General features: G+C 40.0%; 2 protein-coding genes across 2 annotated transcripts in view; both read right to left on the bottom strand.

Annotated features, from left to right (window-relative positions):
* Positions 1–1,299: 1,299 nt before the first annotated feature.
* Armh2 (armadillo like helical domain containing 2) lies at positions 1,300–3,881 on the bottom strand. The gene is made up of 2 exons (XM_090355407.1): positions 3,550–3,881; positions 1,300–1,818 (listed from the first exon to the last, which is right to left on the bottom strand). The coding sequence occupies exons 1-2, from the start codon at positions 3,812–3,814 to the stop codon at positions 1,391–1,393; spliced, it is 693 nt and encodes a 230-aa protein (XP_090211533.1). The 5' UTR covers positions 3,815–3,881; the 3' UTR covers positions 1,300–1,390.
* A 1,974-nt stretch (positions 3,882–5,855) lies between these two features.
* Ripor2 (RHO family interacting cell polarization regulator 2) overlaps positions 5,856–15,900 on the bottom strand; it is a 98,540-nt gene continuing 88,495 nt past the window's right edge. The window contains exons 19-22 of the mRNA XM_090356290.1: positions 14,646–14,848; positions 13,173–13,256; positions 11,439–11,529; positions 5,856–6,312 (exon numbers count right to left, since the gene is read on the bottom strand). Of these exons, the coding sequence (XP_090212416.1) occupies positions 6,212–6,312; positions 11,439–11,529; positions 13,173–13,256; positions 14,646–14,848 (479 nt within the window). The 3' untranslated portion in view covers positions 5,856–6,211. The remainder of the gene's footprint in view (positions 6,313–11,438; positions 11,530–13,172; positions 13,257–14,645; positions 14,849–15,900) is intronic.

Genomic DNA, 15,900 nt, shown 5'->3' with positions numbered 1-15,900 from the left:
AAAGAATACAGTCATCTATAAAGGACAAGGCAGATTAAGGAGTCCTTTGTTTCCTTATATTTGGTCTGTGAAGAGGTGCTTGAGTATTACACTTGGGTGTTTTCCTCTTTTGATTTCATGTATGACCATCTTAAGTCACGTTTGTCTTGCGTTGTCTGAACTTATATTTACTTATTTTTGTCAGTCATGGGGCTTGAACTCTGGGCCTGGGTACTTTCCCCTGAGCTCTTCAGCTCAAGTGGTGGCACTTCCACTTTTTTGATGGTTAATTGGAGATGAGAGACTCACAGCAATTGAAAGTCTCCATCATGCTAGATGCTAGCCTGGGCTGGCTTTGAACTGTGATCCTCAGATCTCGGCTTCCCCAGTAGCCAGGATTACAGGCGGGAGCCACCACACCAGGTTCCTGAACTTTATTTTTGCCAGTCCTGGGCTTGAACTCAGGACCTGAGCACTGTCCTTGGACTTTCTAAAGGTTAGAGCTATGTATGTGGTACTAAAGAATCGAACCTAGGTCTTCATGCATACTAGGCAAGCACTCTACCACTAGGCCAAACTCCTGGCCTGCCTAATTTTTAAGAAGTGCTTTAAAACTGCGTTGTTAAAGGAGAATGTACCATAATGAGATGAAAACACATAGGTGGTGGGTGTTTTTTTTGTTTTTTTTTGTTTTGCTGACTCTGGGGCTTCAACTCAGGGCCTAGGTGCTATCCTTGAGCACTCTGTGCTAGCACTCTATTACTTGAGCCATAGTGCTACTTCTGGCTTTTTTATTGGAGATAGTCTCATGGAACTTTTCTGCCCAAGCTGGCTTTAAACCATGTTCTTCACATCTCATCCTCCTAAGGATTATAGGCGTAAGCGACCGGCACTGGCTTTTTCGTATTCTTAAACTGGTGTATACTGTACATAGTACAGTTTCATCATGACCTTCCCATACATAAATGAGGAATTAATAATAAAGTACATATTTTTAATCTGCTTCAAATAGATACTAGAAGATAAGTTGGTGATTTTACAGTAGACGAGACAAACCAGTTTTAACACCATCGGTATTTATTATATCTAACTGCAGGCTTTCATTTTATATAGGTTTGGTTCTGAATTTTTGTAATTCTCTTGCCTCAACCTGAATAGCTAAGATTACATGCCTGGGCTACTGCACTTGCTGTAAGACTATTATATCCATGAACAAGTTCAGAGGGCATAGATATGAGGTCATCTTAAACAACAATGCTTTTCAGAAGTTTTATTACACTAATGACATGAAAATGATAGAGCTCTTTTAATACCAAAAGATGGAAAATTAATGCATTGATTTTATTATTGTCTGTTTCCAGGGTTGCACAATGATAGGGAGAGATGGGCCACATAAATGGGCTTGGAGAAATTAATTCCTGTGAAAACCAACTAGGAAATACAACACTTCTGCAAAATTCTCAGGCCATCCAGACCAATTTTCAGAAGCTAACATTTGTAAATGATATTTTAGATTCATGTATTCTTTGAGCTCCTTCATGATAGATAAGTTGTTACATGTCATGACAGAGAGGACATAACAAGTCCAAAATCGAACTGTGAGGTGGTTTTCTAATTCGCTGTTGATAGTTGACTCAAAACCACTTTCAAGAAAGGAAATGAGAATAGGAACAAACTGCAGTTGTTGGGCTCTTTTCTGGCTGACAGGGTCTAAGTAGCACCAACTTGCTATACTCTGGAGCAGCAGAATCTGTATTTTTGGTGCAGTATCTTGGTTTTGCAACAAGGAAGCGACTTCTTTCAGGTACTCAGCTGCAAATTTCCCAGCAGTTGGTCCTCCTGGAAAACAAGTATTTGCATCTCTAGTAGTTATATATATATATATATTTTTTTTAAAGTGCTGTTAGGAATTGAACTCATAGCCTCCCTATATCCCCAGGTCCTATGTTCCTCTTTTTGTTGTATAGGTAAGTTTGGATCCTCTGAATTTTCCTCTACACATGCTGTGAAAATAAAACTATTATAAGCAAGGAGTAATGTAGTTAAGTGTGGGAAGTTTATTTCCTAAGGCTCCTTCCCAGTTCTTGTTTGTTTGTACCAATACTAAGGCTTGAACTCAGGGCCTGGGTGCTGTCCCTTAAGGCAGACACTCTGCCACTTGAGCCATAGCTCTACTTGTAATTTTTTGGTGGTTAATTGGAGTTAACAGTCCTTATGGACTTTCCTACCCAGGCTAGCTTCAAGCCTTGATCCTTAGGATTTTTGCCTCCTGAGTAGCTAGTATTACAGGCACTTGACTCTGATTTTTTTAAATCAAGCATGGAGAAATGAATATTTCAAGGTAAAATCTAGCTATGTTCATTTAGCAGGTTTCCCTCTTAATCTCTGACTAGTATACTAAGGGAAAACAACAAACATGGCTACTAGAGAACTGGAACTAAGGAAAAAAGAATTGATCTGCAAAGCCAGGAGCCAAGGCTTTGATGACTTGTTTGTGGCTATTTTCAGACATTTCTTAGCCCATTTCTTTCACAGGTCTCAGACCAATATAACCTTACAAGATTTTTCTTACTCTGGCTACTGACTCAGCCTTGGCTCTAGATTCTACTTTCACTGTCTACCTGAGCCCCATATCCTACTTTAATCTTGGACTATAGCGAGGTACTGGCTAAAAAGAAACTGGGTGAAGAATACTTGAAGAGGAACAGATGATGTGCTTTGTCAGATTCTAATCACTTCAGTCTTGATCCTCCATGCATTTTTCTTACACCATTAGTCCCATGTTCTGGGCACCAGTGGCTCATGCCTGTCATCCTAACAATTCAGGAGGCTGAGATCTGAGGATTGTGGTACAAAGCCAGCCCTGACTGACAAAATTGTGAGAGACATCTCCAGTTAACCGGAAAGCCCAAATGGAGGCATGGCTCAGTGAGAGCATCCAACCCTGAATTCAAGGCTCTGAGATGTGGCAGTTTGAAGCTGGCCTGTCATACATCTTTAAGATGCCATCTCTACAATTAGGAAAAAATTTTAAAAAGCTGGGCTGGAGTGTCCCAGCTGTTAGTGAAAAAGCTGAGTAGGGTAAAGTCCTGAGTTTAAGCTCTAGTGTTGCCCCAGTGCCAACACACAGATACAAGTAAAATATCAGTAACATTTATTCTGCACTGGAATTGTATTTCTATGTTAGAATTATATCAACTCCAAGTATAGACTGATTTATTTTTTTTTTTTTTTGCTAGTTCTGGAAATTGAACTCAGGGCCTAAGCATTGTCCTTGAAATTTTCTCAAGGCTAGAGGGCCACCATGTGAGCCACACCACCATTTCTGGCTTTTTCTATGTATGTAGTACCTAGGAACAAACCCGGGTCTTTGTGCATACTAGGCAAGCACTCTACCATGAGGCCAAACTCCTGGCTCTGATGGGTATATATTTTTTTTAAAACAGTATCTCCAGTAGTTACAAATACAAGCTAGTAAATCAAAGGAAATGTTATTAGAGTCTTAATCATCAAATTCAGTGTTTCAACATACATGAAGATGATAAAATAGTTCCTTTAGCATAAGGATACCTGTGAATGCCAATAGTCCAATTTTCTGGGCAGCTTTAGCTCTCTCTTCAATGGATAGGGCACTGTTCCTCAATATACAGCCAAGTGCTAGAATTTTTTCTTTGTGAAAAATACCATCACTTGTGAAAACATATTCCTTATCCTTCTTCGCGATATACCTTCCAACAATATTCCTCCAGAATTTTCGGAAGGACTGACACATCCCTACGAGACAATTGTTCATCCGTCTCCAAATTCGCATGAAAGAAGCTGGGACCTTATTCATGATTCACAAAGGCCTGGAGTACTTCAGGGAGCCACAGGCAGTGAGAAGAGCTCACAATCAAGAATGCTGGAATGGATTGCTTGGCAACACTAGAATGGAATGATACAAGCTGAGAAAACAGCACATGCCTAAATTCTTAAGCCTTACCTCAAACTTATTTTCCCTAACACACACCAGACTCACTCTTGTCTTCACATGTTTGCCTATGTAGGGGCTTATTTGGAAGGCCTAATCTTTGTCCTAACAAGTACTAAGCTGGTTTTCACTGTCTGGCTTTTTGTTTCTGGTCCTAGGACTTGAACATAGATCCTTGAAATCCAACTTGGCTTTGGCACTCATCACTTGAGCCACACGTTCATTCTAGCTGCGGCTTCCCTGTCTTCTTCCTCCTCTTCCTATCAACTTATTATCTCCACTTATAGATGGCAGAATTTCAAGATTAACCCAGGCAAAGTGTGTTATGTAAGTACCAACTCAAAAAGGACATACGCAAAACATAACATCAAACTGCATGAGACTAGTAATTAAAAAATAATTTTTATTTTAACTTCATGATTGGAAGAATGATGAATACAAATGTCACAATACTAAAAGCACCCTCAACGAAAAGTAAAATAAGGTACAAAAGGCAATGCAACTAATTATTCATGCAATATTCCAAAAAAATTAAAACCCAGAAACAACCATGTAATATCTATGATTTGACTTTTCTATAAAAAAAAGCACTCTAATCATTTAACATAGTCTGTTAGCAACAATACTAACTATAGACTATACAATGTTCCTTTAAAGTGAGGGATATATGCATATGTATAATATTTATAAATTTACAAATATGTACATTAGAGCTTCACAGTTGAAAGTTTTTTGTTGTTTTTTTTTTTTTGCCAGAAGCCTGGCAAACAATTTTCACTTTAAAATGAAATCAATCCTTTTTTAAAAGTCTTGCTAAAATGTAAATATTGAAAATAACATACAAGTGAGATTTTATACAAACATACCCAGAATACATTTGATATTCCACAATTTACACTTGTACATATTGTTTTTGATACCTTGGCAGACCCCACCTTGAATATCTTTTAGAGGAGGAAATGTTACTTAGGAAGAGCCACTGAATGGCCTTGCACTTTCAATAAATGGCTATTGTCTTTACTCTGATGGGAGAATCTCAACTGTAATGGAATGGTTTCTCTGAGGGCAGTTTCTGTTCTACACAGCATCGTTCTCAGTCTCATGGCTATTTGTGCACAAGCAGAGACCACTTTCCATCCCACTAGGATTCCTCTAATTTCCAGATTTCTATTTAAAGATTATCACAGATTTCTAAATCCATGGCTTTTGGTTTTGATTTGTCTTAGCAGCAAAGTACCTATATGGTAAGAGTATCATAAAATGGCTTTTGTATATATATAAAAGTTTAAGCCCAAAGCTGGCACTGGTGGCACACACTTATTAATCCTAGCTACTCAGGAAGCTGAGACCTGAGGATCATGGTTCAAAAGCCAGCCTGGGCAGGAAAGTCCATGAGACTCATCTCCAATTACCCACCAGAAAATTGTAAGTGATGCAGTGGCTCAAAGTGGTACAATGCTAGCTAGCCTTGAGGAGAAGAGCATAAGCTTTCTGTTTGTTTTGGGAGCCTGGCATAGTGGGACACACCTGTAATTTCAGCACTCAGGAGGCTTAGGCAAGAGGATTGTGCCGTTTGAGGTCAGCTTGATTTACATAACAAGTTCCAGGCCAGCCTGGGCTACCTAGAGAGACTGTCTCAAAGATGTAGGTACAATCTGAATAAGATAGTTTTTTACAATCTATTTTTCACTTAAGAAACATGTTAAGATGACTAGGGAAATTTTAAGGATGGGAGGAAAAACATAGTGGAGCTTAAACAAATATACAAAAAAAATTACTCTTAACAATAGTTTATCTTGCTGGGTTTGATAGACATTTTATTTGAAGAAATTCTTTGTGCTTTGTATTTAAAGTGAAATTAGGTAGCTAAAAAGCCATTCAACCCTGAAAACACAACAGAGAAGACTTGCAAGGCATATGATATTTATTGAAATCCCACAGGATGGGAGTAGAACTTCCCCCAAAAGTACAAAGATGGCTATTTTCAAATTCCATTTGTATTCAGACTAAATAAATTTAAGTACTGTCTGACAATAATGATATAATCTACTTAAATTTTACATAGCCCTGTGCTAATGGCTAATGGCCTAAGAGAAAACAGGTACTGGGAAACTGGACTGAGTTTTTTCTATAACACATCACATTTCCAGACCAATTGAGCAGAACAACTCAAGTTCTAGTTACAGTCCAGCAAAATCACAATACCTTCCATACAAAAAGGGCCAGAAATTCCAACAGTGGTTAGGCAGAGTTAACTTGTAATTAAAAGGCTGTGGCAACTTCAGTTCCATGACGGCCTCCAGCTTTAACACAGTCTCGAGGAAATCTGTCTAGCTGTTCATATGCCAGTCGCCCATCTTCTCCTGGAAAGAGCAGTAAACATGAAGACGTCAAACTTTTAAACAATTTCATTTATCACACAAAATAAATTTGTATCAGTGGCTTGAGTATAAATTGCTACTTTGCGGCCTGGGAGTTTGACCTAGTGGTAGAGTGTTTACCTAGTATGCACGAAGACCTTGGTTCAATTCCTTGGTACCACATACATAGAAAAAATGCCAGAAGTGGTAGTGTGGCTCAAATGGTAGAGCTCTAGCCTTGAGGAAAAAACCCAAGGACAAAGCCCAGGTCCTGAGCTCAAGCCTAGGACTGGCAAAAAAAGAAAAAAAAAGAAAAAATTGCTACTTTGGTGGCTTCCCCCCTCCCCCATTTCTATCTTGTCTTTTTTGGTACTGGGGAGCAAACTCAGAACCACTGTACTTGTCAGGTAAGCACTTTGCCACTGAGCTACATCCCACCCCTTTGGTAATTTTTCATGATGTCTAGGAATCAAACCCAGGACTTGGGTACGCTAGGATAGCACCCTATTATTGAGCTAAGTTCCCAAAACTTGCATTGCTATTTTAGGCAATTTGCTCTACTTAAGAAGAGTCATCTTGTGTTATTATTATTACCATCATTAATCATTAGGTTTGGTGCCAGTATTGTGGCTTCAACTTAGAGCCTAGGTGCTGTTCTTTAGCTTTTTTTGCTTATGGATAGAGCTTGAGACAGCTCAACATTCTGTAGCGTGTGTGTGTGTGTGTGTGTGTGTTTAATTGGAGATAAGAGTCTTATGGACTTTTCTGCCTGGGCTGGCTGAAGATCCTCACATCTCAGCCTCCTGAGTATCACAGTTTACTGGCATGAGCCATCAGTGCCAGCCATCCTGCATTATACTTAATTATGTTATTGATTCCTAGACAATATTTAGAATATCAAGAAACTCTGAGCTAAAGGTCAGATCAAAAGAATGCCAAACGATATAACAAAGTAGAAGTCCTATAGCCATCTGATGCTGGTAATTTTGTGTTTTTTTTGTCGGTCGTGGGACTTGAACTCTGGGCCTACGCACTGTCCCTGAGTTCTTCAGCTCAAGGCCAGTACTCTACCACTTGGAGCCATAGCACCACTTCTGGTTTTCTGGTTGTTAGTTGGAGGTAAGTGTCTCATGGACTTCCGAGCTATGGCTTTGAACCGCGATCCTCAGTTCTCAGCCTCCTGAGTAGCTAAGATTACAGGTGTAAGCTATTGGTGCCCAGCTCTGACGCTGGTGATTTCTATGTCTAGATTACATTTTTAAGTACATTAGGGATTTCAATATGGCTTATTCTTGATTTCAGTGAAAGGACCTCTGACACCAAGTTTATTACATGCAATATATAGCTATACATTTAAATGATCACTGGTACCTTCACATGTAGGCCTTCAAGTTTCAGTGAAGAGACTCTGCTCTATAAAATACAGTGAGACAGATGTCTTAAAGGCCACATCTAAGCCAGGTGCGGTAGCTCACACCTGTAATCCTAGAAACTCAGGAGGCTGAGATCTGAGGACTGAGGTTCAAAGCCAGCCCTGGCACTAAAAACTATAAGACTCTTATCTCCAGTTAATCACTAGAAAACAGAAGTGGGGCTGTGGCTCAAGGGGTAGGATGGTAGCCTTAAGCTGAAGAGCTCAGGGACAGTGCCCAGGCCCAGAGTTCAAGCCCCATGACCCCCCCCCACACACACACCCCAAAAGAAAAAAAAAAGCCAACAGCTAATTTGGTATCATTCACAGCATTCTCATTGTCAGTCAGCATGTTTTTTTTTTTTTTTCAAGACATTTTGTTGTTCTCTCTCTCTCTCTCTTTTTCTATTTTATAAAATGGAGGAAAATGAGGGTTAGGGTTGTAGCTCAAAGGCAAAGGGTATGTGCAGCCTATGTGAGGAAAGGAGACCTGTGATTTGTTAGTTGCCTCTGTATGTCTTGGCTTTTGGGAGGTAGTTTTCAAGTTCTGGTTATTTTGGAGTGGAGCTCTTTTATTTCTTCTGTTGATCCTGACGCTTGAACTCTGCCTGAGAGCTGCCCCTGAGTTTCTACTTTACTCAAGGCTAGTGCTATACCAGTTATATGCCACTTCTGGATTTTTTGAGTCACTTAATGGAGATTAAGTATCTCACAGGTTCTTGTCTGCCTGGGCTGGCTTTGAACTTCAGCCTTCTGAAGTAGCTGGGGTTACAGGCATGAGCCACTGATGCTCTGCTTGGACTAGAGCTCCTGATTTGATGCAAATGTTTATGTAAGAATTCAATACTTAAAGTGGGTTGAAAGTAAGACCTTCCCAGCTAATAGAAGGAATTAAAGAACCAAACCCTCCCCTCTCCCCCAAAATCCCTAGAAACAAGTGCTATTTGAAGAACTACTGATAAATACCAGGCCAGTTTCTGGTTCAATCAGGAACAGTTTATAAACAGCTTATAAACAGTTTATATACAGATGTTTATTTTTTTCCTCCTAGAATCTGAGTCTAGTGGTACAAGGATTCTGAGTGCCTGGGCTGAGTCTATTAGCAAATTTCTTAACCTCAACGCGAGTGACTGGATCTTTTGTTTTGCTGTTATTGTTTGTTGTTTTGTTGTTTTTGAGGTAGAGTTTTACTATGTAGCCCATGCTGGCCTCAAATTCCCAATAAACTCCCCTACTTAGCTCCACTGAATCTTAAGGTGCATTCCATGGGTATGCATATCTCAGCTTAAGAGTGGAAAGAAGGTCACACTTGTTGGTGCATGCCCGTATACCTAACTACTTAATGGAAAGAGGAGCATTTTGAGTTTGAGGCACAGTTAATGAAACCTTACCTCAGAAACAAAATTTCAATATGAAAGGGCTGGGGGTTGCCTCATATTGTAGAGCTATGTTTTTATTGTTGTTGTTGGTTAGCATAAAATGTTGGGTTCAATCCCCATGGGGGGGAAGGAAGGACAAAAAGAAGAGGAAAAATGGAAACAGAAACATTGTTGACTATACACATATCTGTTCTATTTATTTAAAACTTTTCAGAATACTAAGAGATAAGTATAAACTAATAATGCATTTCAGAGCATTAAATTTAACTTCTATACCTAAAACTATATAGGGAATAACTGTTTTATCCTTTGAACAAACATATGCTGGCTAAGTTTCCTGAACAATGAATGATGGATTCAATAACAGAACAAAGTCGTCTTAATCCCATAACTGTAAGAAAGAAGGGCTAAAAGTGAATAGGATTTCCATGGTGATTATAAATGATATGAGTCTCCTTCATGTGAGTAAGATACTAGTCAAACTAGGGAGCTTTTTGTTCATGTACTATTTTTGACAATATTATATATGTGTATATATATGTATAATATATATCTACATATTTAGAGGATAGCTTTTAGAATGTAAGAGTGTTCTAATACAGTTATTTACAATAATTACATATATTTTTACACGGTTAAGAGAGGCACTCCTCTCTTCCAGATTCCTTTATAAGAATAAAAGCATCGGTGCAATGGCTCATACCTGTAATCCTAGCTACTAGGTTCAAAGCAAGCCCAGACAGTAAAGTCCACTAAAGTCTGTGAGACTCTTATTTCCAATTTACCGCCAGAAAACCAGAAGTAGCTCTAAGGCTCAAGGGTTAGGACGGTAGCCTTGAGCTGAAGAGCCCAGGCCTAGAGCTCAAGTCCCACAACTGACAAAAAATAAATAAATAAAAGCATAGGGCCAGGAGTGCTTGCTTAGCATGCACGAAACCCTAGGTTCAATTCCTCAGTACCACATACACGAAAAAGCCAGAAGCGTTGCTGTGGCTCAAGTGGTAGTGTGCTAGCCTTCAGAAAACTCAAGGACAGTGCCCAGGCTCTGAGTTCAAGCCCCAGGACTGGCAATAGTAAATAAATAAATAAATGAATTAATGAATTAATAAATGAATGAATGAATGTATGGCTGGGCACAGTGGCTCATGCCTGTAATCCTGGCTACTTGGGAAACTGAATTCTAAGGCTTACAGTTCGAATCCAGATCAGGCAGAAAAGTTCACGGGACTTTTATCTTCAATTAACCACTAGTGTGTTGGAAGTGGAGTGGTGTCTCAGGTAGTAGAGCATCCACTTTGAGCAAAAGTGCTAAGGGACAATGCTCAGTCACTCATGCTAGGAATTGTAGCTAATGAAGATTGGAGAATTACCATTGGAGGTCAGCCTAAGCCAAAAAGCAATGGGAATTCCATTTGATCAATAACTGGGCCCACTGGTATGTATCTATCACCTTAGCTGCATGGGAAGTATAAACAGGAGGATCTCAATCCAGGCCACCCCTGGTGGAACTCTATTCAGAAAAATGAGGAGAGCAAAAAGGGCTGAGGGCACCACTCAACAGTATGGCACCCACCCAGTAAGCAAAGCTCTAAGTTCCAACTCCAGTATGACATACATGCATGCATGCATGTGTGTGTGTATGTGTGTATGTGTGTGTGTGTGTGTGTGTGAAATGTAAAGCATAAGCCTTTTTAAAAATAAAGAGAAGGGGTGGATTTAGTGGAAATTTATCTGAATATTACATCAACTAAAGTTTTGGGTTGTTTTCTTCGGTGGCAGGGTGTAGGGAAACAGTGTCATCACCCCCAGGGACAGGGTGAGGGGTGGTTCTGAGGTGCAGGACATCACTGGAAAGCATCTCATCTTCCTTAGCCAATCACTGTCTTCTGATGGGTGTCACTATCGAGTTGCAATCCAACTTGGATATCTAGTGCCTTTGCTTTATGCTGGGCTTCTATGTTCTTTGTTTCAAGCAGGGCACAGATGATTGAAACCCTATAAGACTCTTGAGAATAACTTTGGCTCTTAGTGTCAAGTGAGAAGCACGTGTGTGTGTGTGTGTGTGTGTGTGTGTGTGTGTAGTAGTAGTAGTAGTAGTAGTAGTAATAGTAGTAATAGTAGGACACTGAACTTGAAACTTCCTTACTTCCTTATCATTTCTTTTGGGAATTTCAGAAGTAAACAATTATGTTAAAACAAAACAACACGGGGGTGTATGGGGGAGGGTAATGGGTACCAAGACATGTGAAAGGGTATTAATGTATGTGAATTAATGCACCTTCTATCTGGCAAATATCATGTAACCCTTTTACTAATTACAATAAAAAAAAAACACTTACCCAGAGACAACAGGGTTTCTGAGGCCACATTTCTAATTTCTTCAGTATCAGATTGACACAACATCACCAACATTTTAATGCATTCAGTAGCCTATTGAAGAAAACATAGTTTAAATAGTGCTTTGACATCTAGGCTTGGATCAATTATAAAGCATCTTTAAAGTATAGATTCTTTGGGCACAGGTGGCTCATGCTTATAATCTTAGCTACACAGGAAGCTGAGAAGACAGCCTAGACAGTAAGTCTATGACACTCATCTTCAACTAACTACCAAAAATCCAGAAGTGGAGCTGTGGTTCAAGTAGTAGAGCATGAGCCTGGAGCAAAAAAGCTAAAGGACAGGATCCAGACTCTGAATTCAAGTCCCAGTAACCGGCACAATGGAACAACAAACTAAAACTAAAAACCAAAACCCTGAAGCCTCTGCTTTAACCTTCACTAGCAGCTAAATCCACAAAAATTCAAGCAGATACGTGTGTCTTTATTTCTGTGAAGTCTAGCCCTGCTTTGTCACTCTATGTCAGGGAATGCCCACATACATAAACAGTAATCAATGTGGATTTTTTTTTTTTTTTGGCTACCTAGAGGTAATTTTTTGACTAAGTAACAAGGAAGAAAAATTTTCCCATGGTTGTTTTTCTTCACAGGTCATTAACTTTTTCTTTTGAGGCATTAATCCCTTTCATGTCTTCCCAGGCCTACAGGTCCCTGTTCCTAGTCCACAACGCCCATCCAAGGTTTTAGTAAGCTCTAAGGTGTGGATTTCTTTCTTTTCTCCAAGGCTTCTCCTTGTAAACGGGACATGGTCAAACATTAAAAAGTAAACTCTTTCATGTTGGGAATTCTCAGTCCTTTTCTTTCTTTCTTTCTTTCTTTCTTTCTTTCTTTCTTTTTCTTTCTTTTTTTTCCCACTGATATTTTGGCTACCTTTTCCAGCTCCCTAATAACTACTCAATTTAGTGGCCCATCAAATTTTCATATACTTCTTTGCAAGTTTCATTTTTCCATGCTATTTGCTATACATGGTAAGTATTGGTGAAATCACTCCATTACCTCCCTTGGGGTTTCCTTCTCCTTTGCTCCTCCCTCCCTCCCTCCCTCCCTCCCTTCCTCCTTCCCTTCACTCCCTCCCTCCTACCCTCCCTCCCTTTCTTCCTTCCTTTTTTTGTGTGCTAATACTAGGATTTGAACTTATGGCTTGGTCCCTGTCCCTTAGCTTTTTCACTCAAGGCAAGTGTTCTATTACTTGAGTCACAGCTCCATTTCTGGCTTTAATTGTACAGAAAAGTCTCACTAACTTTTCTGCCTGAGCTAGCCTTACCTAGCGATCTTTAGCTCTCAGCCTCCTGAGGAGCTAGGACTATAGGCATGTACTTCAAATACCTGGCTCATATACTTTTCTGATACTCTTTCAGAGACCAACTGATCCCTGTGGTCTATTGCAAAACATCACTATTTCTTGTTACTTGCGATGATACACAAATCTTATGCAGTTACTGTTGAGGGACTTCACATCATACACTGATGAAACAAGATAAGACATACCATAGAGGAGGAACTTTCAAATATAGAGGGAAAGCTGCTGTGTATGTTTGGCTTAGCCTGGCTCCAGTGGAGGGATGATGTGTGTGTGTCTGTATGTGTGCATTGGGCATGTGCACACGTATATATATGTATCTGTGTGTGCATGCACATATGCATAGGGGAAGGATTGGTTCTGAGTCAGACCTTTACCTCAAGGCTTCTCAGGGCCAGGCAAGCTGCCTTCTGGAGTTGGAGGTTGGTCTTTGTTAGTGCTTCACAGTAATAGAGCAAGGCCTGAGAAAGAATGAGAGATAGACTGAGACACTGTGAACCATTTGACAGCGAGAAGCGTGGTAACGGCTACGTGAATCAGACCACTGCCACTCAGGAGGTTCAGTTCTGAACATCTGAGAATGTTCGGTTCGAAACCAGCCTGTGAAGACAACTCTGAATGGGTTCTATCTCTAACACCACAAAAGACCAGATCAAACCAAACCAAACCTCCCAAAAACCAACTATATAAAAGTAATTTTTCTTAAGCTGGGCTCAGAAGGCTGCAATCTGAGGATCACCGTTTGAAGCCTGCTATGACAGGAGACGTGCAGGAGCCCCTTACCTTCTCAGACCTAACTCAGAACTGCTCAGAAACTACTCAGAAAAAGCCAGATGTTGTGCTGTGGCTCATGTGGTAGAGTGCTAGCCTTGAGCAAATGAAGCTCAGGAATGTCACCCAGGCCCTGAGTTCAAGCCTCAGGACTGGCACACACAAACACACACAAAGTAATTTTTTCTTAAAACTACTAAGCTAATTTCCTCCTAAGTAGTTTATAAAAAATTGTAGTACTTAATATTAAAACAAATGGGCTTGAGGTTCAAAGCCATCCCAGGCAGGAAAATCCATGCGACTCAATTAACCACTAAATAGCCAGAAGTGGAGCTGTGGTTCACTTGGGAGAGTACCCGCCTTGAATGAAAAAGCTAGGGGTCAGGACCAGGACCTTGAGCTTAAGCCCTAGTACTAGCATGCATGTGCTTTTACACACACACACACACACACACACACACACACACACACACACACACTGATTACATATGCTAGCATATTTATATAAAATGTCAAGGAAGAGACATCAAATTATTAATGATTTTCTCTGGAAGCTGGACTCACTTCTGTAGTGTTGTTTTATAGCATTCAAATTAATAAGACTTTTTCTTTTTCTTTTTCCTCCCATCCTGGGGCTTGAACTCAGGGCCTGAGCACTATCCTTGGGCTTTCTCAAGGTTGGAACTCTCCACTTGAGCCACAGCACCATTTCCGGCTTTTTCTATGTAAGTAGTACTAAGGAATTGAACCTGAGTCTTCATACATGCTAGGCAAGCACGTTACCCGTAAGCCAATCTCCAGGCCCCTAGACATTTTTTTTCCCCCACAGTCTTGAAGAGGTTTTACTCTGTTTTCTGAAAGCAACAACAACAAAGCAGACTGCCTAGAAATTAAAAAAAAAATAGATGTCAGGGGGAGGGAAATGGGGACAAAAATATGAGGGGTATCAATGTGTGAGAAGTAACCCCTCCATACATTATCCCGACAATAAAAAATAATAATAAATAATAATAGATGTCATAGTAAATGACAAAAGTGTAAACACACTGTGGCTGGGTGGCCATGAATACGTTTCTTACCTTTTCCCTGAAGTGCTGGTTTTTGGAGGCGGCTGTCAAGTACAGTGTCACAGCCTGGCTGACTTCACTGTCGTCTCTGGTTAGCAGCAGGGCCAGAGTCCTGAACACTTCTTGCTGGGCTGGGAGGTTGCTGGCAATGAGATCACTCACTGTCTGTAGCAGGTTCTCATCCCTTAGTGACTGCAGAGTCTGAACCACGGAAACTAGAGGATGAGAAGGAAACGGAGTTTACATTCTGCTAGTCTGATAACATAGTCAACAAAAAATGTTACTATTCCAAAAGAACACATTTTTTTGCTCATATGTGGAAGGCAGATTTAAATTATAAATATATATGTGAACATGTATAGTACAGGATCATCTGTATGTATACACTAATATATTAGCTAAAATATGGTGTATGTAGGGAAGGATTCCAGGGGTGTAACTCTCTTTTTTTCCTTGTCAGTCCCGGGGCTCCAGTTAACCACTAGAAAACCAGAAGTGGTGCTGTGGCTCAAGGGGTACGGTGGTAGCCTTGAGCTGAAGAGCTCAGGGATAACACCCAGGCCCAGGGGTAGGGTGGTAGCCTTGAGCTTTAGAGCTCAGGACAGTGCCCAGGCCCAGAATTCAAGCTCCCGACTGACGAAAAATAAATAAATAAATGAAAAAGAACATAGATGAATGTAATAGTCATGAATAGAAATACACATTTTCTATAGGTTTCCATATCTCAGCAGTTTGTCTTTTAGTCACACCTATTTGGCAAAATTGTAATCTTAGGTAAATCCCCAAACATAATTTGGTGACCAGGCCCTTAGAAACTCAAGTTAACCAGAATATGCAAACAATATGACTAACAGTAGGGTTTGACAATTTGGCCAGGTGCCATGAGTCAGGAATATCATGTGATCTGTAAGGAGACAGTCACAAAGGCATCCAATACTTCCATCACTACAAAGATGGGAATGTCTGATATTCATTCAAATATAAGGATCTGATGTTATGTAAGACTTATAACATACTTTCAAAGACTATTGAATAACATGGAATATGTCAAGTTAAGAAGCAGAATATAATGTCTCCTAAAGAATAATTCCATTGGGCATGTTAGCCTAGCAGTAGTGGGATTGCCTTGAATGTGCAAGACCCCCATGCATATCCACATGAAATAAACTATATAAGTGGGACATTGAGAAATTAAATCTTTTTCCTCTATACTTGTCTGTTTCCTAAATCTATAATGAAAAACTTTCCATTGTATAATGAAAGAAAG

The sequence above is a fragment of the Megascapheus bottae genome, chromosome 22 (genome assembly GCF_031878675.1).
Source record: "Megascapheus bottae isolate mThoBot1 chromosome 22, mThoBot2.hap1, whole genome shotgun sequence".
In the NCBI taxonomy this organism is placed as follows: domain Eukaryota; kingdom Metazoa; phylum Chordata; class Mammalia; order Rodentia; family Geomyidae; genus Megascapheus; species Megascapheus bottae.
This window is presented reverse-complemented; position numbering and strand designations above follow the sequence as displayed.